This window comes from Scyliorhinus canicula, chromosome 14 (genome assembly GCF_902713615.1).
Source record: "Scyliorhinus canicula chromosome 14, sScyCan1.1, whole genome shotgun sequence".
In the NCBI taxonomy this organism is placed as follows: Eukaryota; Metazoa; Chordata; class Chondrichthyes; order Carcharhiniformes; family Scyliorhinidae; genus Scyliorhinus; species Scyliorhinus canicula.
The window spans coordinates 92542373-92561152 of NC_052159.1; the positions used below are offsets into that span (position 1 = coordinate 92542373).

General features: G+C 50.2%; 1 protein-coding gene across 1 annotated transcript in view; it reads left to right on the forward strand.

The window, feature by feature from the left end:
* Positions 1-18780, forward strand: part of cep295 (centrosomal protein 295) — a 172235-nt gene that overhangs the window by 32066 nt on the left and 121389 nt on the right. Inside the window, exons 2-5 of the mRNA XM_038817947.1 lie at positions 4557-4588; positions 12480-12588; positions 13887-14087; positions 16374-16498. Coding sequence (XP_038673875.1) covers positions 4557-4588; positions 12480-12588; positions 13887-14087; positions 16374-16498 — 467 coding nt within the window. The remainder of the gene's footprint in view (positions 1-4556; positions 4589-12479; positions 12589-13886; positions 14088-16373; positions 16499-18780) is intronic.

The window sequence follows — 18780 nt, forward strand, 5'->3', positions numbered from 1 at the left end:
GATGCACGCAGTAGACGAGACACTGCCCTTCCAAGTAGAAAGCGACGTATCAGACGCCGCACTTGCCGCCACCCTCAATCAAGCAGGCAGACCCGTGGCATTCTTTTCCCGCACCCTTCATGCCTCAGAAATACGGCACTCGTCCGTCGAAACAGAGGCCCAAGCTATCATTGAAGCTGTGTGGCATTGGAGGCATTACCTGGCTGGCAGGAGATTCACTCTCCTCACTGACCAACGGTCGGTAGCCTTCATGTTTAACAACACGCAGCGGGGCAAGATCAAAAACGATAAAATCTTGCGGTGGAGAATCGAGCTCTCCACCTATAATTACGAGATTTTGTATCGCCCTGGCAAACTCAACGAGCCCCCAGACGCCCTATTTTGAGGTACATGTGCCAGCGCACAAGTAGACCGACTCCGGGCCCTACATGACAGCCTTTGTCACCGAGGGTCACACGATTGTACTATCTTGTCAAGGCTCGCAATCTGCCCTACTCCATCGAGGAAGTACGGGCAGTCACCAGGGACTGCCAGGTCCGTGCGGAGTGCAAGCCGCACTTCTACCGGCCAGACCGTGCGCGCCTGGTGAAGGCCTCCCGCCCCTTTGAACGCCTCAGCGTGGATTTCAAAGGGCCCCTCCCCTCCACCGACCAAAACACGTGTATTCTCAGTGTGGTCGATGTGAACTCCAGGTTCCCCTTCGCCATCCCATGCCCGATATGACGTTTGCCATCGTCATCAAAGCCCTAAACACAATCTTCGCTCTGTTCGGTTTCCCCGCATACATCCACAGTGACAGGGGATCCTCATTCATGAGTGATGAGCTGCGACAGTTCCTGCTCAGCAGGGGTATCGCCTCCAGCAGGACGACAAGCTATAATCTCCGAGGAAACGGGCAGGTAGAGAGGGAGAACAGGACGGTATGGAGGGCCGTCCAACTGGCCCTACGGTCCAGGAACCTCCCAGCCTCTCGCTGGTAGGAATGCCTCCCTGATGCACTACACTCCATCCAGTCACTATTGTGCACCGCTATGAATAACACATCCCATGAGCGTCTTTTCGCCTTCCCCAGGAAGTCCACATCCGAGATGTCGCTCCCGACTTGGCTCGCAGCTCCAGGACCGGTCCAACTCCATAGGCACGTCCGACTCCACAAGGTGGACCCGTTGATGGATAGGGTGCACCTGCTCCATGCCAACCGCCAGTGGCATACCCCGACGGCCGCCAAAATACTGTCTCCCTCAGGGACCTGGCACCAGCAGGTTCCACCCATACACACTTCTCCGGCCCGGCGCTGCCCTCCCCTCCCCCGGCGCTCCCAACATTAACCCCACCAGGACCATCCCTCCTTCCCCTGCCCACGCCAGAGGATGAAGAGGATTTCGACACACTCCCGGAGTCATCCAACATCAGGCCAGCATCGGCATCGCCAGCATCGACATCGCCGCTACCGCTACGTCGCTCCCAGCGAAACATCAAGGCACCAGACCGTTTGAATCTCTAACTGGCACCGGACTTTCAAAGGACATTTTTTTTCTCTGATAAAACACTGTACATAAATTCACTACTATATATAGTTCTCCACCACCCCCGCCGGACTCATTTTTAACAGGGGGTGAATGTGGTAAACCACTGTTAGGTAATGTAAGGTAGGACCTGTACTACAGGTTCGCCGGTAGCCCCTGCCTGCTAGCTCCGCCCAGTAGGAGAAGTATAAATATGCGTGTCCTCTATTCAGCAGCCATTTCGCCAGCTGCTGTGGGAGGCCACACATCTTACTGCAATAAAGCCACAGTTGTATCCAACCTTAGTCTTTGTACAATTGATCGTGCATCAGTGAGGTGATGGGGATTCTCTCTGTGTGTGTCTGGGAGGTGATGGGCATTCTCTGTGTGTCTGGGAGGTGATGAGGATTATCACTGTGTGTCTGGGAGGTGATGGGGATTCTCTCTCTCTGTGTCTGGGAGGTGATGGGGATTCTCTGTGTGTGTCTGGGAGGTGATGGGGATTCTCTCTGTGACTCTGGGAGGTGATGGGGATTCTCTCTCTCTGTGTCTGGGAGGTGATGGGGATTCTCTGTGTGTGTCTGGGAGGTGATGGGGATTCTCTCTGTGACTCTGGGGGGTGATGGGGATTCACTCTCTGTGTGTCTCTGGGAGGTGATGAGGATTCTCTCTCTGTGTCTGGGAGGTAATGGGGATTCTCTGTGTGCATCTGGGAGGTGATGGGTGTGGTAGGCTATATTAGTGGTATCGCGGTACCTAGGTGGGATGTACCTTATACTGTAGTATGAGTGGTAGAACCTGCCTGCTGGTTCCTCCCAGCAGTCAGAGCATTAGAGTCTGTGTTTCACCCACTGCAGTCATTCTGTACCGGAGCTGCTGGGGTAACGACTTGTTCATTAAAGCCTTTAATTGGACTACAATCTCGCTTCAGTAATGATTGATCGTACATCAATGTGGATTCTCTCTGTGTGTGTCTGGGGGGTGATGGGGATTCTCTCTCTCTGTGTGTCTGAGAGGTGAAGGGGATTCTCTCTGTGTCTGGGAGGTGATGGGGATTCTCTCTGTGTCTGAGAGGTGATGGGGATTCTCTCTGTGTGTCTGGGGGGTGATGGGGATTCTCTCTCTGTGTCTGGGAGGTGATGGGGATTCTCTCTGTGTGTCTGGGAGGTGATGGGGATTCTCTCTGTGTGTCTGGGGGGTGATGAGGGTTCTCTCTGTGTGTCTGGGAAGTGATGGGGATTTTCTCTGTGTGTCTGGGGAGTGATGGGGATTCTCTCTGTGTGTCTGGGAGGTGATGGGGATTCTCTCTGTGTGTCTGGGAGGTGATGTGGACTCTCTGTGTGCCTGGGAGGTGATGGGAATTCTCTATCTGTGTCTGGGAGGTGAAGGGGATTCTCTCTCTGTGTCTGGGAGGTGATGGGGATTCTCTCTGTGTCTCTGGGAGGTGCTGGCGATTTTCCGTGTGTCTGGGGGGTGATGGGGATTCTGTCTCTGTCTGGGAGGTGATGGGGATTCTCTCTCTCTCTGGGGGGTGATGGGGATTCTCTCTCTGTGTCTGGGAAGTGATGGGGATTCTCTCTGTGTGTCTGGGATGTGATGGGGATCTCTCTCTGTGTCTCTGGGAAGTGATGGGGATTCTCTCTGTGTCTCTGGGAGGTGATGGGGATTTTCTGTGTGTTTGGGAGGTGATGGGGACTCTCTGTGTCTGGGAGGTGATGGGGATTCTCTCTCTGGGAAGTGATGGGGATTCTCTCTGTGTCTGGGGGGGTGATGGGGATTCTCTCTGTGTGTCTGGGGGGGGGGGGGGGGGGGTGATGGGGATTCTCTCTGTGTGTCTCTGGGAGGTGATGGGGATTCTCTGTGTGTCTGGGAGGTGATGGGGATTCTCTCTCTGTGTCTGGGGGGTGATGGGGATTCTCTGGGAGGTGATGGGGATTCTCTGTGTGTCTCTGGGAACAGTAAGAAGTCTTACAACACCAGGTTAAAGTCCAACAGGTTTGTTTCAAACATGAGCTTTCGGAGCGCACCTTCTTCAGGTGACTGGAGAGGTATGATCCAGAAACATTTATATAGACAAAGTCAGCGATGCCGGACAATGCTTGGAATGCAAGAATTTGCAGGTAATCAAATCATCACAGATCCAGAGAGAGGGATAATCACAGGTTAAAGAGGTGTGAATTGTCTCAAGCCAGAACAGTTGGTGGAATTTTACAAGTCCAGGCCAGATGGTGGGGAGTGGATGTAATGCGACATGAATCCAAGATCCCGGTTGAGGCCGCACTCATGCGTGCGGAACTTACCTATAAGTTTTTGCTCGGCATGAAATCGCAGAATTGGATCTTGGATCGCTGACTTTGTCTATATAAATGTTTCTGGATCATACCTCTCCAGTCACCTGAAGACGGAGCTGCGCTCGGAAAGCTCGTGTTTGAAACAAACCTGTTGGGCTTTAACCTGGTGTTGTAAGACTTCTTATTGTGCTCACCCCAGTCCAACGCCGGAATCACCACATCATGTCTCTGGGAAGTGATGGGGATTATCTGTCTGGTGGGGGTGTGCATCTGCATTCCTTCAGTTTCTTCACTCGCGCCGACTCGGCATTGGTTGGCGCTCAGTTTGAGTGGCGGAAGTGAGGTCACAATGCACAGTTGGTAGTTGAATGCCGGCCTTTCGCTCTGAGCCAACGGTTACCCGGGAGCGCGGCCTGGTGGGACAGGGCAGCCTGCTGACCGACAGCCCGCCCGACTTGGACAGGGCAGCCTGCCGACCGACCACCGGGCTTGGACAGGACAGCCTGCCGACCGACCACCGGGCTTGGACAGGACAGCCTGCCGACCGACCACCGGGCTTGGACAGGGCAGCCTGCTGACCGACAGCCCGGCTTGGACAGGACAGCCTGCCGACCGACCACCGGGCTTGGACAGGACAGCCTGCCGACCGACCACCGGGCTTGGACAGGACAGCCTGCCGACCGACCACCGGGCTTGGACAGGACAGCCTGCCGACCGACCTCCCAGCTGGGACAGTGCAGGCTCTCCGCAAACAGCCTAGCTCGTGTTTTGTTGCTGTGGCTCTAGTTTCAGGTGAATGTTTTACATTGATTTATTTTGATGGATCGAAGAGCAGGAATGTTTCGCACGCTGATTTCCTCCGTTTAAGGTCATCCTTTTGTACACAGGCTGTTTACCTGAACGTTACACGTGCACAGCACCTGGTTAACCGTGAAGTGTTGCTTAACAGGGGGTAATGTGCCAGATCTTTGTAAGTGCAACTCGACTAGTCCCACTTTCCTGCCCTTTCTCCATACGTGGCCCTGCAAATCTTTCCTTTTCTAGGCCTTTTGACAAACACCATTAAATCTGCTGACTCCACACTTTCAGGTAGTGCATTCCAGGCCCGAACCACTATTTCTGGGGAACTATGGTGGTTTGAGACATGCACTGGAGGCTTCCAGTAGTTAATGAAGGGGTTTATTGATGAAAGGCAGTTAAGAATGCGATACAACAGGTTTTAACATTTAGCCTCTGGGGTCCTGGGCCCTGCCCGAGCCTCAATGTGCTCCCCCGTGATTTGCCCTGAGCTGGTCGCGTGGTCTGCAGAGCCTGCCCCCTTAAAGAGGCCACACTGCCATCGTAACAAAAAGCTTTCTCGTCTTACCTCTGCTTCGTGAGACTTGGTGTTCTCTAGTTCTTTATCCTTCCGTCAATGGGAACAGGTTCACCCTATCTACTCCAGATCACTCATGATTTCGAGCACCTCTATCAAATCACATCTGAACTTTCTCTAAGGGAGCAATCTCAGGATCCTCAATCTTCCATGTACCTGAATTCCTTCACCCGTGGAAACATTTTAAAAAATCTTTCCTGTACTCTATTCGGTGCCATCACATCTTTCCTGAAGTGTGATGGCCAGAATTGGATACAATACTCCTGTTGACTAGAGCCAGTGTTTTTATGAAGGTTCACCATAGGGCAGCATGGCGGCACAGTAGTTAGCACGGTTGTCTCATGGCACGGAGGTCCCAGGTTTGATCCTGGCTCTGGGTCACTGTGCGTGTGCATTCTTCCTGTATTTGTGTGGGTTTCGCCCCACAACCCAAAGATGTGCAGGCTAGGTAGATTGGCCATGCTAAATTGCCCCTTAATTGGAAAAAATATTAATTGGGTACTCTAAATTTATAATTAAAAAAATAAAGGTTCACCGTAACCATGGGCTTTTTATTCCATGCATCTAATTATTGAGAAATTTTGATTTTATACAACATTGACGCACCTTAGTAAAATACCGAAAATAACAATAATATTAACAATCATATACATTCGCCCCATCCCCATGAACAACCCAGCATTTTAACAACAACGCATATTAACACACTATAAAGTTACAGAATAAACACTACAATAATGCACCCCCCCCCCCCCCCCCCCCCCCCCCCTGGGTTGCTGCTGCTATTGACCCAGTTACCTATCTCTGAGCCAGGAAGTCCAAAAAAGGCTGCCATTGTTTATAGAACCCTTGTATTGATCCTCTCAGGGCAAATTTGACCTTTTCCAATTTTATAAATCCCGCCATGTCACTGATCCAGGTCTCCACACTTGGGGGCCTTGCATCCTTCCATTGTAACAGAATCCTTCGACGGGCTACTAGGGACGCAAAGGCCAGGACACCGGCCTCTTTCGCCTCCTGCACTCCCGGCTCTACCGCAACTCCAAAAATCGCGAGTCCCCACCCTGGTTTGACCCTGGATCCAACCACCCTCGACACCGTCCCCGCCACCCCCTTCCACAATTCTTCCAGTGCTGGGCATGCCCAGAACATATGGGCGTGGTTCGCAGGACTCCCCGAACATCTGGTGCACCTGTCCTCACCCCCGAAGAACCTACTCATCCTAGTCCCGGACATGTGGGCCCGGTGCAGCACCTTAAATTGGATGAGACTAAGCCTCGCACATGAGGAGGAAGAGTTGACTCTGTCCAAGGCATCCGCCCAAGTCCCGTCCTCTATCTGCTCCCCGAGTTCCTCCTCCCATTTAGCCTTCAGCTCCTCCACTGACGACTCCTCCACCTCCTGCATTACCTTATAGATGTCAGACACCTTCCCCTCTCCTACCCACACCCCCGAAAGCACTCTGTCCATCGCCCCCAGCGAGGGCAGCAAAGGGAATCCCTCTACCTGTCGCCTAGCAAATGCCTTTACCTGCAGGTATCTGAACATGTTCCCCTGGGGAAGGCCAAATTTATCTTCCAGTTCCCCCAGGCCCGCAAACCTCCCGCCAATAAACAGGTCCCTCAATTTGCTGATGCCCGCCCTTTGCCACCCCCTGAATGCCCCATCCGTGTTCCCCGGGATGAACCGATGGTTGCCACCCAGTGGAGCCTCCATCGAGCCCCCTGTTTCCCCCCGATGCCGTCTCCATTGTTCCCAGATTCTTAGGGTCGCCGCCACCACCGGGCTCGTGGTAAACCTCTTAGGGGAGAGCGGCAACGGTGCCGTTACCATGGCACCCAGGCTCGTACCTCTACATGACACCATCTCCATTCTTTTCCACGCCGCCCCTCCCCCCTCCATCACCCATTTACGCACCATTGACACATTGGCTGCCCAATAGTACCCCAGAAGGTTGGGCAGTGCCAGCCCACCTCCATCCCTTCCTCGCTCCAGGAACACCCTCCTCACTCTCGGAGTCCCATGTGCCCACACAAAACTCAGAATACTGCTAGTCACTCTCCTAAAGAAGGCCCTGGGGATAAATATGGGCAGGCACTGAAAAAGGAACAAGAACCTCGGAAGCACTGTCATTTTGACGGACTGCACCCTCCCCGCCAACGACAATGGCAGCATGTCCCACCTCCTGAACTCCTCCTCCATCTGATCTACCAGCCTAGTAAAGTTATGCTTGTGGAGAGTCCCCCAGTCCCTGGCCACTTGCACCCCCAGGTACCTAAAGCTCTCCCCTGCCCGCCTAAGCGGGAGCCTACCAATTCCTTCCTCCTGGTCTCCAGGGTGCACCACAAACACCTCGCTCTTGCCTAAGTTTAATTTATAACCTGAGAAGGTCCCAAACTCGGCTAGTAACTCCATCACTCCCGGCATCCCTCCCACCGGGTCCGCCACATACAGTAACAGGTCGTCGGCATACAACGACACCCTATGTTCCTCTCCACCTCGCACCAAGCCTCTCCACCTCTCTGAATCTCTCAATGCCATCGCCAGCGGCTCGATTGCCAGTGCAAACAACAAGGGGGACAAGGGGCAACCCTGCCTGGTCCCTCGGTAAAGCCGGAAGTACTCCGACCTCCTCCTATTCGTAGCCACGCACGCCATCGGGGCCTCATATAACAGCCTTACCCATCTAATGAACCCTTCACCAAATCCAAACCTCCCCAACACCTCCCATAGGTACCCCCACTCCACTCTATCGAAGGCCTTCTCCGCATCCAGTGCCACCACTATCTCTGCCTCCCCCTCAATCGCCGGCATCATGATGACATTCAACAATCTCCGCACATTCGTGTTCAGCTGCCTTCCCTTCACAAAACCTGTCTGGTCCTCGTGCACAACCCCTGGCACGCAGTCCTCTATCCTGGTGGCCAGGATTTTTGCCAACACCTTAGCGTCCACGTTGAGGAGAGATATGGGCCTGTATGAACCACATTGCTGGGGGTCCTTGTCCTTCTTTAAAATTAACGAGATCAGCGCCCGTGACATCGTCGGGGGCAAAGTCCCCCCCTCCCACGCTTCATTGAGTGTTCGCACCAGCAAGGGGCCCACTAGATCCACAAACTTTTTATAAAATTCCACCGGGAACCCATCCGGCCCCGGTGCCTTCCCTGACTGCATCTGCCCGATCCCCTTAACTAGCTCCTCCAGCTCAATCGGCGCACCCAACCCCTCCACCTTCTCCTCCTGCACCTTCGGGAAAGAAAGCCCGTCAAGGAACCTCTCCATTCCCCTCCTCTCCCCCGTTGGCTCCGACCGGTACAGTTCCCCGTAAAAATCCTTGAAGACCTCATTCACCTCTACCCCCTTCCGCACCACATTCCCACTCTTATCTCTCACTCCAGCAATCTCCTTAGCCGCATCCCGCTTACGCAGCTGATGAGCCAGCATCCTACTCGCCTTTTCACCATGTTCGTACACTGCCCCTTGTGCCTTCCTCCACTGTGCCTCCGCCTTTCTAGTGGTCAGCAAATCAAATTTAGCCTGCAGGCTGCGCCTCTCCCCCAACAGTCCCTCCTCTGGTGCCTCTGCATACCTCCTGTCCACCTCCAGCATCTTTCCCACCAGTCTATCCCTCTCACTCCTCTCGCTCCTCTCCCTGTGTGCCCGGATGGATATCAGCTCCCCACAAATTACTGCCTTCAGGGCTTCCCAGACCATCCCCACCTGAACCTCCCCCGTATCATTCACCTCAAGGTACCCCTCAATACTTGCCCGGACCCTCCTACACACCTCCTCCTCCGCCAACAACCCCACATCCAACCGCCACAACGGACGTTGGTCTCGCACCTCTCCCATCTCCAACTCTATCCAATGCGGAGCGTGGTCGGAGATTGCAATGGCCGAATACTCGGCCTCCTCCACTCTCGGAATCAGTCCCCTACTCACCACGAAGAAATCTATCCGAGAGTAGACCCTATGTACGTGGGAGAAGAAAGAGTACTCGCGTGCCCTCGGCCTTACAAACCTCCATGGATCCACCCCACCCATCTGGTCCATAAACCCTCTCAGTACCTTGGCCGCCGCCGGCCTCCTACCCGTCCTAGAGCTGGACCGATCCAGTGAAGGATCCAACACCGTATTAAAGTCCCCCCCCTATGATCAGACCTCCCGCCTCCAGATCCGGGATCCGTCCCAACATACGCCTCATAAAGCCCGCATCGTCCCAATTTGGGGCATACACACTAGCCAGTACCACCTTCTCTCCTTGTAGCCTGCCCCTAACCATCACATACCTACCCCCCTTATCCGCCACCACCTCCGATGCCTCAAACAACACATTTGTCCCCACCAGAATCGCCACTCCCCGGTTCCTCACATCCAACCCCGAGTGGAAAACCTGCCCCACCCATCCCTTCCTCAGGCGGATCTGGTCTGCCACCCTCAGGTGGGTCTCCTGAAGCATTGCCACATCCGCCTTTAGCCCCTTCAGGTGAGCCAGTACCCTCGACCGCTTCACCGGCCCATTCAACCCTCTCACATTCCAGGTGACCAACCGGATCAGAGGGCGTCCCGCCCCCCTCCCCCGTCGGCTAGCCATAGCCCGTTGACTGCCCGCCCCAGGCCAGCACCCCCTGCTCGACCCCGTCCCCATAGCGACAACCCCTCACCTCTGTCCCCCCAGCCCCCACCAGCTCCTTCTTGACCCTACCAGCAGCAACCCGGTATTCCCCTTTCCACCCCCCCCCTCCCTTCCCCCCCCAGGCTAGGAACCCTCCCAGCCGCGAACCGTCCTCCATTGTACTTCCGTGGGTCAGCTAACTTCTGCTGACCCCGGAAACTCCCGCCAATAGCCCGACCCCTCCCGAAGTGGGATCATCCCCCAATCTATCCCTCCTCCTGGCACCGCTCCAGCGTGGGGAAGAACCAGTTAAGGCCCCGCTTCCCCCGTCACCATCTCCACCCCCCAGCCCCGCAGCACGGGAAACCAGAGGAAAGCCCGCGCTTTTGCACTGCCCCACCACACCCTTCTGACGCAGCTCCCAAATATCAGCCCCACTCCATACCCCCACTCCGGCATACCCCCCCGACCCTCCCCTCAAGATACACAGCCCAGACAATGTCCCACAGCACAAAAACAAAAACATAGCAGAACAACCCCTCCGTAAATAACCATATCAAAATTGCAAAAGTACTAAAACAAGAAGAAAACAACAGAAGAAAAAGAGAACACAGCAACAGCAGAATCCAGCACTAATATCTTACAGCCGACCTTGCAACCCCCAACCCCTAGTTCAAGTCCAGTTTCTCCGTCCGCACGAAGGCCCACGCCTCCTCCGGGGAATCGAAATAATAATGCCGGTCCGAATAAGTTACCCACAGGCGCGCGGGCGGCAACATTCCGAACTTTATCTTTTTTCTATAAAGCACGTCTTTCGTCCGATTAAATCCGGACCGCCGCTTAGCCACCTCCGCACTCCAGTCCTGGTAGATCCGCACTACCCCATTCTCCCAATTGCTGCTCTTCACCTCCTTGGCCCAGCGCAGCACGCACTCCCGATCACTGAACCGGTGGAACCTCACCAGCACCGCACGCGGGGGTTCATCTTCCTTGGGCCTCCTGGCCAGCACCCTGTGCGCTCCCTCCAGCTCCAAGGGCAGATGGAGAGATCCGGCCCCCACTAGCGAATTCAGCATTACAGCCACATAGGCTGTCAGGTCCGATCCCTCCAGCCCCTCTGCAAGGCCCAAGATCCGCAGGTTTTTCCGCCTCATGCGGTGATCCAGCTCCTCAAAGCGTTCCTGCCACTTCTTGTGGAGTGCTTCGTGCCCCTCCACCTTACTCACGAGGACCACGGCCTCCTCCTCTCGTTCAATGGCCTGCGTCTGCAACTTCTTGATGGCAGCACCCTGGGTGGACTGAATCTCTGACAGCCTTCTGTTCGTTTCCTGCAGAGAGCTCAGTACTTCATCCTTGAATTCTTTAAAGCAGCGCAGGAGATCAGTTTGTTGTTCCTGGGCCCAGAGTCTCCATTCCTCTGGAGCTCTGTCGGTGGCCATCTTGGATCCCTTCCCCCGTTTTTTCTGAGGAGCTGCTGCTGTTTTTTCCCCCTTTCCACTCCGAGTTCGAGTCATGGACTGCAGGGAAAGTCGTTCAGCACACCTTCCCCCACCGGGAGACGTCGAAAAATTTCCGTTTTGGGCTCTCAAAAGAGCCGAAAAATCTCTTTAAAACGGGAGCTCCCAGATGTGTGGCTTACTGATCCATCACAGCCACCGGAAGTCTCCCATGCATCTAATTATAAAACCCAAGAACCCTTATGCCTGATTAACCACTTTCTCAACATGCCCAGCCACCTTAAATAATTTGTGTACGTGCCTGTAGGTCCATCTGTTACTGCAGTCTCTTGTTTTTGGATCTCTCCCTGTCCCCTGCCTGTGTTCCTAGTCTTGCATGAAGCTTTGCTCACCTGTCATGGGCGGTTGTATTGTTTGTTTCTTATATAGGCACACTGGACCCAAAGGACTCAAAAATGCCAACCTGCACACATGCAGTCTTCTCCCGTTCTGCATTTCCGCAAAAGATCCTTGGTTTATCAAGAGTTCCCAACTCAGCTCCAACCTCGCGCACAAAGTCAAGGCATTCGCCCTCCACAGCACCTCACACCACACTCGCTCTTCCCCGCCCCCAGTTCTTCCTCCCACTTTGCCGTAACCCCCTCCGTAAACATCCCATCTTCCTCCAGAATCCTTCCATAAATTGCCGAGATGACGTTCACCCCCACCCCTGACCTTCCTGATAGCGAGGAGGGGGCGCTATGAGGGAGGTCGGGAAAACCTTTCTCGCAAAGTCCCACACCTGCACTTCCGTGAAACACCGCCTTCACCTGCTGCTCCCCCACCGGCCCCAATCCGCCATCATCATAACCCCGGGCTAACTCATCCACAAACTACCCCTGAAACTGGGCGTAAAAGTTCAAAAATCAGAAACTCTAGCAGGAGCCACCTAACATGTGACCTCCACGTATGTGTCGCCACCAGAAGTCCCGTAGTGGCCATTTTAGATAATGATTTCAAGTTCTGGATTATGGGTAATTGGGAAATTTGCGCCTGGTTAGGTGCTTTTGAAGGGAAGTGAATGGAGTTAGTTTCCCAAGGTTGTGACTTGGTGTTATTTAACTTTAAAGCAGCTGATTCAGCGTTTCGCAAGTGAGTATTACAGCAGCAATCTGCAATTGGAGATAATGAATATAAACCTGCAGTTGATTTTAAGGATTATTGTTTCTGAATTGTTTTTCCTTCACACACCAAAAGGATGAAAAGAAAAGTGGTCAAGCTGAGTAGCGTTCGTCTTAGTCCAAATGAAGAAGCACTTTTGATAAAAGAAGAGCATGAGAGGAGACGAAGGTTAAGAATAAAACAGGTATAGTCAGCAAGACATTTCTCATTTGTTCAAAGACATTAGTTTAAAATAATGTGTGGAATTCTACAGCACGACATTTCAATCCCAACAGAAGAAAATCTATTTTATTCTAAATCAAACACAACATATCCACCTGGAAGGCAGTTGGCGTATGGGAACATGACATACAAGTTCCCCTCCAAGTTGTACACCGCCCTGATTTGGAAACAAAGTGTTGCTGGGACATAATCCCATAATTAAAGAGTCCTGCTGCACAGAAAAGTCCTTTTGGCCCGTTGCGTCTGCACCGGTCATAAACAACCACCTCACCATTCTAATGCCATTTTCCAGCATTTGGCCCGTAGCCTTGTATGCGCTGGGATCGCAAGTGCGCATCTAAATACTTCTTAAATGTTATGAGGATCTCTGCCTCCACCGCCCTTTCAGGCAGCAAATTCCAAACTCCCACCACCTCTGGGTAAAAGAAGATTTTTCCTCATCCCCTCAAAATCTACTGCCCCAGGGGCAGCACAGTGGATAGCACTGCTGCCTCATGGTGCTGAGGACCTTGGTTTGATTCCGGCTCTGGGACGACACTGTCCGTGAGGAGTTTGCACATTTTTCCTGTGTTTGCCTGGGTCTCGCCCACACAACCCAAAGATGTGTAGGGTAGGAGAATTGGGCATGCTAAATTGCCTCTCGATTGGGGGGGGGGGGGGAAGAAAGAATTGTGTACTCTGAATTTATTTTGATGAGTCTAGCCAGGGTGAAATGTTGGGGGAGGAGTTTACAAGAGGAAGTGGAGGGGAGGGGGGTGTGTCTACAATTCATGGGTGCCATTCACGGTACTCTTTCGGGGATTGGATGGCATTGAATATTAGGGGGGGGGTGTTGGGGGGTGGGCTAGCTGTGTCACCGGTGACCAGGGGCGATTCCTGATTCCTTTTTCTTTTTTCCTCCTTGGGAGGTTTAGTTTTATTTGATGCTTATATTGTTAGCTGGGCCGTTATCTGGGGGTGGTGGGAGAATTATATCGTTGTTGTCGGTAGGGGGATTGACATTGTATTCGTTACTGTTTACCGTTTGTTGGTGGGGTGTAAATTCTTAAAATGGGAGAATAAATATATTTTTCAAAAATAAAAATGAAACAATGTTAGACGAGATAATCTTCACTGAGGAATTGTTGGATATCACTTTGATAATTTTCTGTAAATTAGAATACTGTGAAATCTAGGCTGTAGATGTTAAAAATTGCACAAAAAGGGTGTGTGGTAGCCGAGGTTAATAGAATTTATTTTAATCCCTTGGTTATGTTACAGGTTCGAGAACAGGAGCGTTCCATTGCTGTGCAGGTCCGAGAGGAAGTTAAACATCGTCGTAAGCAACAACTTGAGCAACTGGCGAACGATTTGAATGCCGAATGGCAGGTGGCACAAGTGGAGAAAGAAAAGAGTCTAGCAAAGCTCTACCTCTGTAGTTTGAGGGAAGTGGGTCAGGGGCATAGACAAGCTAAAGAAAATGTGAGTTGAATTGTATCTTTTTCTTCCACCGTTTCAGTTAGGAAATGTGATGTAAGTAGTCTGAACACATTGGCCATCTATCTGAATGACTGGTGAGTCTGAAAGTGTGTAGTCCAGTAAGCAATTTATTGCAATTCGAAATGAACTGTTAAACTGGGGCAACTCAGTTCAACTGTAGACGATCATCCATGGGCTCTTCCACAAAAAAGGTGTAGGACTGGGGTGGGCGGTCAGTCCAGCAGAGTGGCAGACAGATGAACCTTCCCATGGTCGCCGCTGCCTGCACCCTCTCTGACTGCACGTCAAACAACGCCTGGGGTCTTCCTCTTCCAGATCGGGGGAGGGGTCATGCCTGGTCATTGGGATCCCAGGCCACCGGCCCAAACCCCGGAAGGCTTCTGTGCAAGACGAAGAACCCGGGTTTCCCAATCAAGGGCGTGGCACTCCGGTGAGGGGCCACCCTGAGCTGAGGACTTTCATCTCTTGCAAATCCTGTACGCCCTGCTCTGTGCTTTCTCACAACAGGGTGACTTTCGGGGCCCCTTTGAGGTCCAGCTGTGGCTCGGCAAGCAACTTTGTTCGCCGTGTCATTTACGCCGCAGACCAATCTATCATGCAATATTTCAGAGAGGGTGCACCATATTCGCAGAATTCTGCAGGCTTCCTGAGACGCATCAAGAATTCCGTTCTGGACTCCTCAAGGATCCTCTTGGCACATTAAAGTGGTTGTGCTGATCTGTCACCAGCGCTCCCAGATCTGTGAATCCAGAGAAGCAGGGTATGTCCGGCTCTTGCTCACACGAAAACTGAGTGCCCCACAGGCTGTCAAGAGGTCCACAGTCTGGCACTCATCCCTGACCATGGCATTGGCCCGGGGGAAAAGTGAATTTGCTGTACTGTCATCGAATGTGTCCAGCTTCTCGAAGTGCGGCATCGTAATAGAGGACGAACCGCCCTCTAGAGGTCTGTGGAGACGTGGCCTGGTACAGCAAAAACAGTGCCATCTGCAGCTCTATCAATCCTTGCCACCAGTATTGAATTCACAAAAGCCAGTCACATGGGAAGTGTTTTTATTTGGAATTGTCTATGCCAAGGATGAATTCTTGGACATTATGTCAAAAACTGGCTGTTTACTAAAACAATAAATATACAGCAAAACACCAAGTATACAGAAGATGCTTCGCTGTAAAACATATGCTTATTTCAGTTGATTGAGCACAAACCTCCAGCTAACTCTTCATCTCTCAAATTTACCAAGATTAAGCATAGTTTCCTCCATCGTTTTCACAGTATTATATTAGGTATCATTTTAACATAGAATGACTTAAAGGCTCTACAGTATGATTTCATGATATGACATGAAATAAGCATCTATTTACTGTTACCTAAAAATACATATGAGTGCATCCTTGAGAAGATTAGAACTATCCATAGCTATTTTAGATGTCAGTAGCTAAAGCTTGATAGTTTTGGGTTGACTGTAGGCATTGCCAGTCAGCTACATTTCCACGTTTTTTAACTGCTAATTTTAATTGCAAAATTAATTAAATATAAGCAATGCATAAAATGGGTTTCTTTCACTCCACATCAATCAATAGCGTTGAATTTTTGATCTTTGCATAATGTTTACAGATTTTCACTGTTTTTGTGTGAGCGTGTGCACACGTATGTCTCTGTTGGAGGAAAGGAATATTCAGAGTCTTTTCTCGACCGCGTGGAGTTGTAAAAGTAGTGTTTATTCGAAATTTCTGTGTGCACACAGACAGATTCTGCTGCTACCCTGAGCTCGCAAAAGTCCGCTCTGATCATGTTCAGGGTTACATGCAGATATGTTTAAAGTTCTTTCAGAGTTACAAGCAGGCATTGATGTCATCGATTTATTCCAAACAATACAAGGTGATCAGTAGGCATATGTTTCTGGGTCCCTTAATGGGAAAACGATTTACTAATACAATGCATCTTTACAATTTCCCGGATCCTGTTCAAAATATTCCCTTTATCTGAACTCATTGATGGGGGTGTTAATGTGTTTTATTCCCTGCTCTGGGCTGGACAATGAATCTCCTACAGACAGGCTGGAGCCATGGTTTCTGTGGGTCCCCACTCTTATTCCAATGCCCTGTAGGATGATTGAATTATCCCGAGTGCATGTGACTTTTCTTTAAGGTTCAACATTTTCCCCTTGCCATGTACTGCTATAAACCTGGAACATCTTTATTATCACTTATCAATTCTTTAATACATATACAGTAGCAATTTCTTCCACTAACAGTCTCTTGCCCACAGGAACCAGATTTGAAAGCTCAATCGCAGCAGGTATCTGTCAATAGGGAGAAAGCTGAGAAAAGGCACAGAGAAGCACTAAGGGAGTTGAAGCAGCAAAGGGACAAAGAAACCGAAGTTCAAAATAGGTTTGCTATTGTTCTTGAATTTATTTGATGTGTTGATCCTGTATATTAAAGCTCATCTTTTTTTATTTGTTTATCAACATTTTTCTATGGTCACTTATATTTTTGTTTGTATTCTCTAACATGTAACAAACTCGTATGAATCTGCAATTATTCGTTGTTCTACCATTGGTGATGTGATGGGCCTCCAGACATTATGGAATATTTGGTGAGCTGTTTAGGAGAGCACTATCCCAAAAAAAAAATGCCAATGTCTGTAGAGAGGATTGTCACGTTGACCTATAAAGAGCCTAGAACTTTCAATTGACACCTTGAGTACTCTTCAAGTTTGTGTTTTATTTGCAATGTGCAGGTGCAGTGTCTCAAAGCCAGCAACCCCAGGACCGTGTTCGTGCCTGATTTTGGATATTGCTGGCTTTGGGTTGGGCTAAGGGTCGCTTTACCACTTGGTGTGTGGGAAAAGATAGGAGTGCAAAGCCAATCATTAGTTGGCACATGGCCATGCCAGTGCACCACCTAGTCCAACAAGACGGTAGTTTATTTTACTCATCTAATGATAAAAATCCATGCATGGCAATGTTTCTTTTTTTTAAAAAAGTAATGTTTTCAGACTTTGTTGGTTTTCAAATAGCCTGAATCTGGCTATACCCAATCAAGTGCAAAAAATGACTGACTCCAGACGGGGATGCAACAAAGTCCATCTCTTCTTGTTGTTCCTTTCTAATTCAGACCCTCCCAACACACTATTGAAGAAAAACTCGAGATCTTGTGGTATGCTTTGCATAAAACACTGATTTGTTTATGGCATGACGTACTAATGTGAATAAGACCCTGAGAAAGAATGTACAAATGTCGACTGCTTTTATCCTGAACTCCCATTGTTCCATCCTTATCTCAAAACTGCCACGGCTGGGTTCTTCCAAGAAATACAAATCAGTGTCTTCGGTTTTAGCAAGCAATTAAAGTACACTTGGCTAAATAATACCATGCTTCATCAAAACGTAAAACACCCTGGGAATGAATGAATACCGTTGAACCATTTCAACATTTCTAACAATAGTGCAAATCTGGACTATTGTTAATTAGCATGTTTTATGACACTTTGTGTTCTAAATCCTGTGGGACTATATTAGAAACTCTGCAATCTTGGGGGGAAAAGACCTTGCAAACAACATTGATGAGGATAGCTGGGGTAGTATATGCGAATTTGCCAATAACATTTTGGTATATAGTAGAACGAAGGAGACTCGGTTCAAAATATTATACCATCTGCGTATCACACTTGTGTGCCTTAAGTGCCAGGTAGTTGAGGGTGACTACATATTGTGTATGGTCCCGATTCAAAATTTAATCCTACTGGTCTGATGTATTTAAAGAGCTTCAGAGGATATTCTGAACAGCTGTATAATTTGATTCTTTATTCCTAATTCTGGAGCTCCCAGTTAGGAGAATCATTGACGTTAATGCAAAAAGGCATTATAATAGCTTAACCATGTGACACAGAAGAATATCCTCTGTTCCTGCATTAGCGACAAGTATCATTTGATCCAAAATTGGCATTAAATTATCATGGACTGTATTGCTGTGGAGTTTCTAGCTCCCGTACTCTGTTCTAAATCGGACGCATTCCAAAAGGTCTGGGACCCCCTACCTCAGGTTTATAGGTTCCACTATGTCTGACCTGCTCCTGCACGTTTTTCGATGAGTTATGTCGCACCGTTTTGAATTCGCTACACGTAAAGCTGTGTTTCGCATTATCATGTTTATCTTCTTCCCTATTCCCTGGCTTATCTATTGTATGGTTAGAGCAGGGGTGGGCAAACTTTTCCGTGCAAGGGCCACATTCAGAAATTCACAATTTTAAAGGGCCGCATAGTATATTAAGTAAAATAATTACTTCACCCGGTTATGATTCTGGGCACCTCATATAGAACATAGAACAGTACAGCACAGAACAGGCCCTTCGGCCCTCGACGTTGTGCCGAGCAATGATCACCCTACTCAAGTCAACGTATCCACCCTATACCAGTAAGTAACCCAACAGCCCCCCCCCCCCCATTAACCTTAAAAAAAAATAATTAAAAATAAATAAAAAAAATAAAAATATTTTTAAAAAAAAAAATTTTTTTTTTTTAATGACTTGGTGGGTGGGCCGCATAAAGACCTTTGGCGGGCCGCATGCGGCCCGCGGGCCGTAGTTTGCCCACCCCTGGGTTAGAGGCACTTTTTTAAAAACCAAATGTGTTGGTACACGCCTGTCTTTTTCTGTACCAACTTTGAGGGTT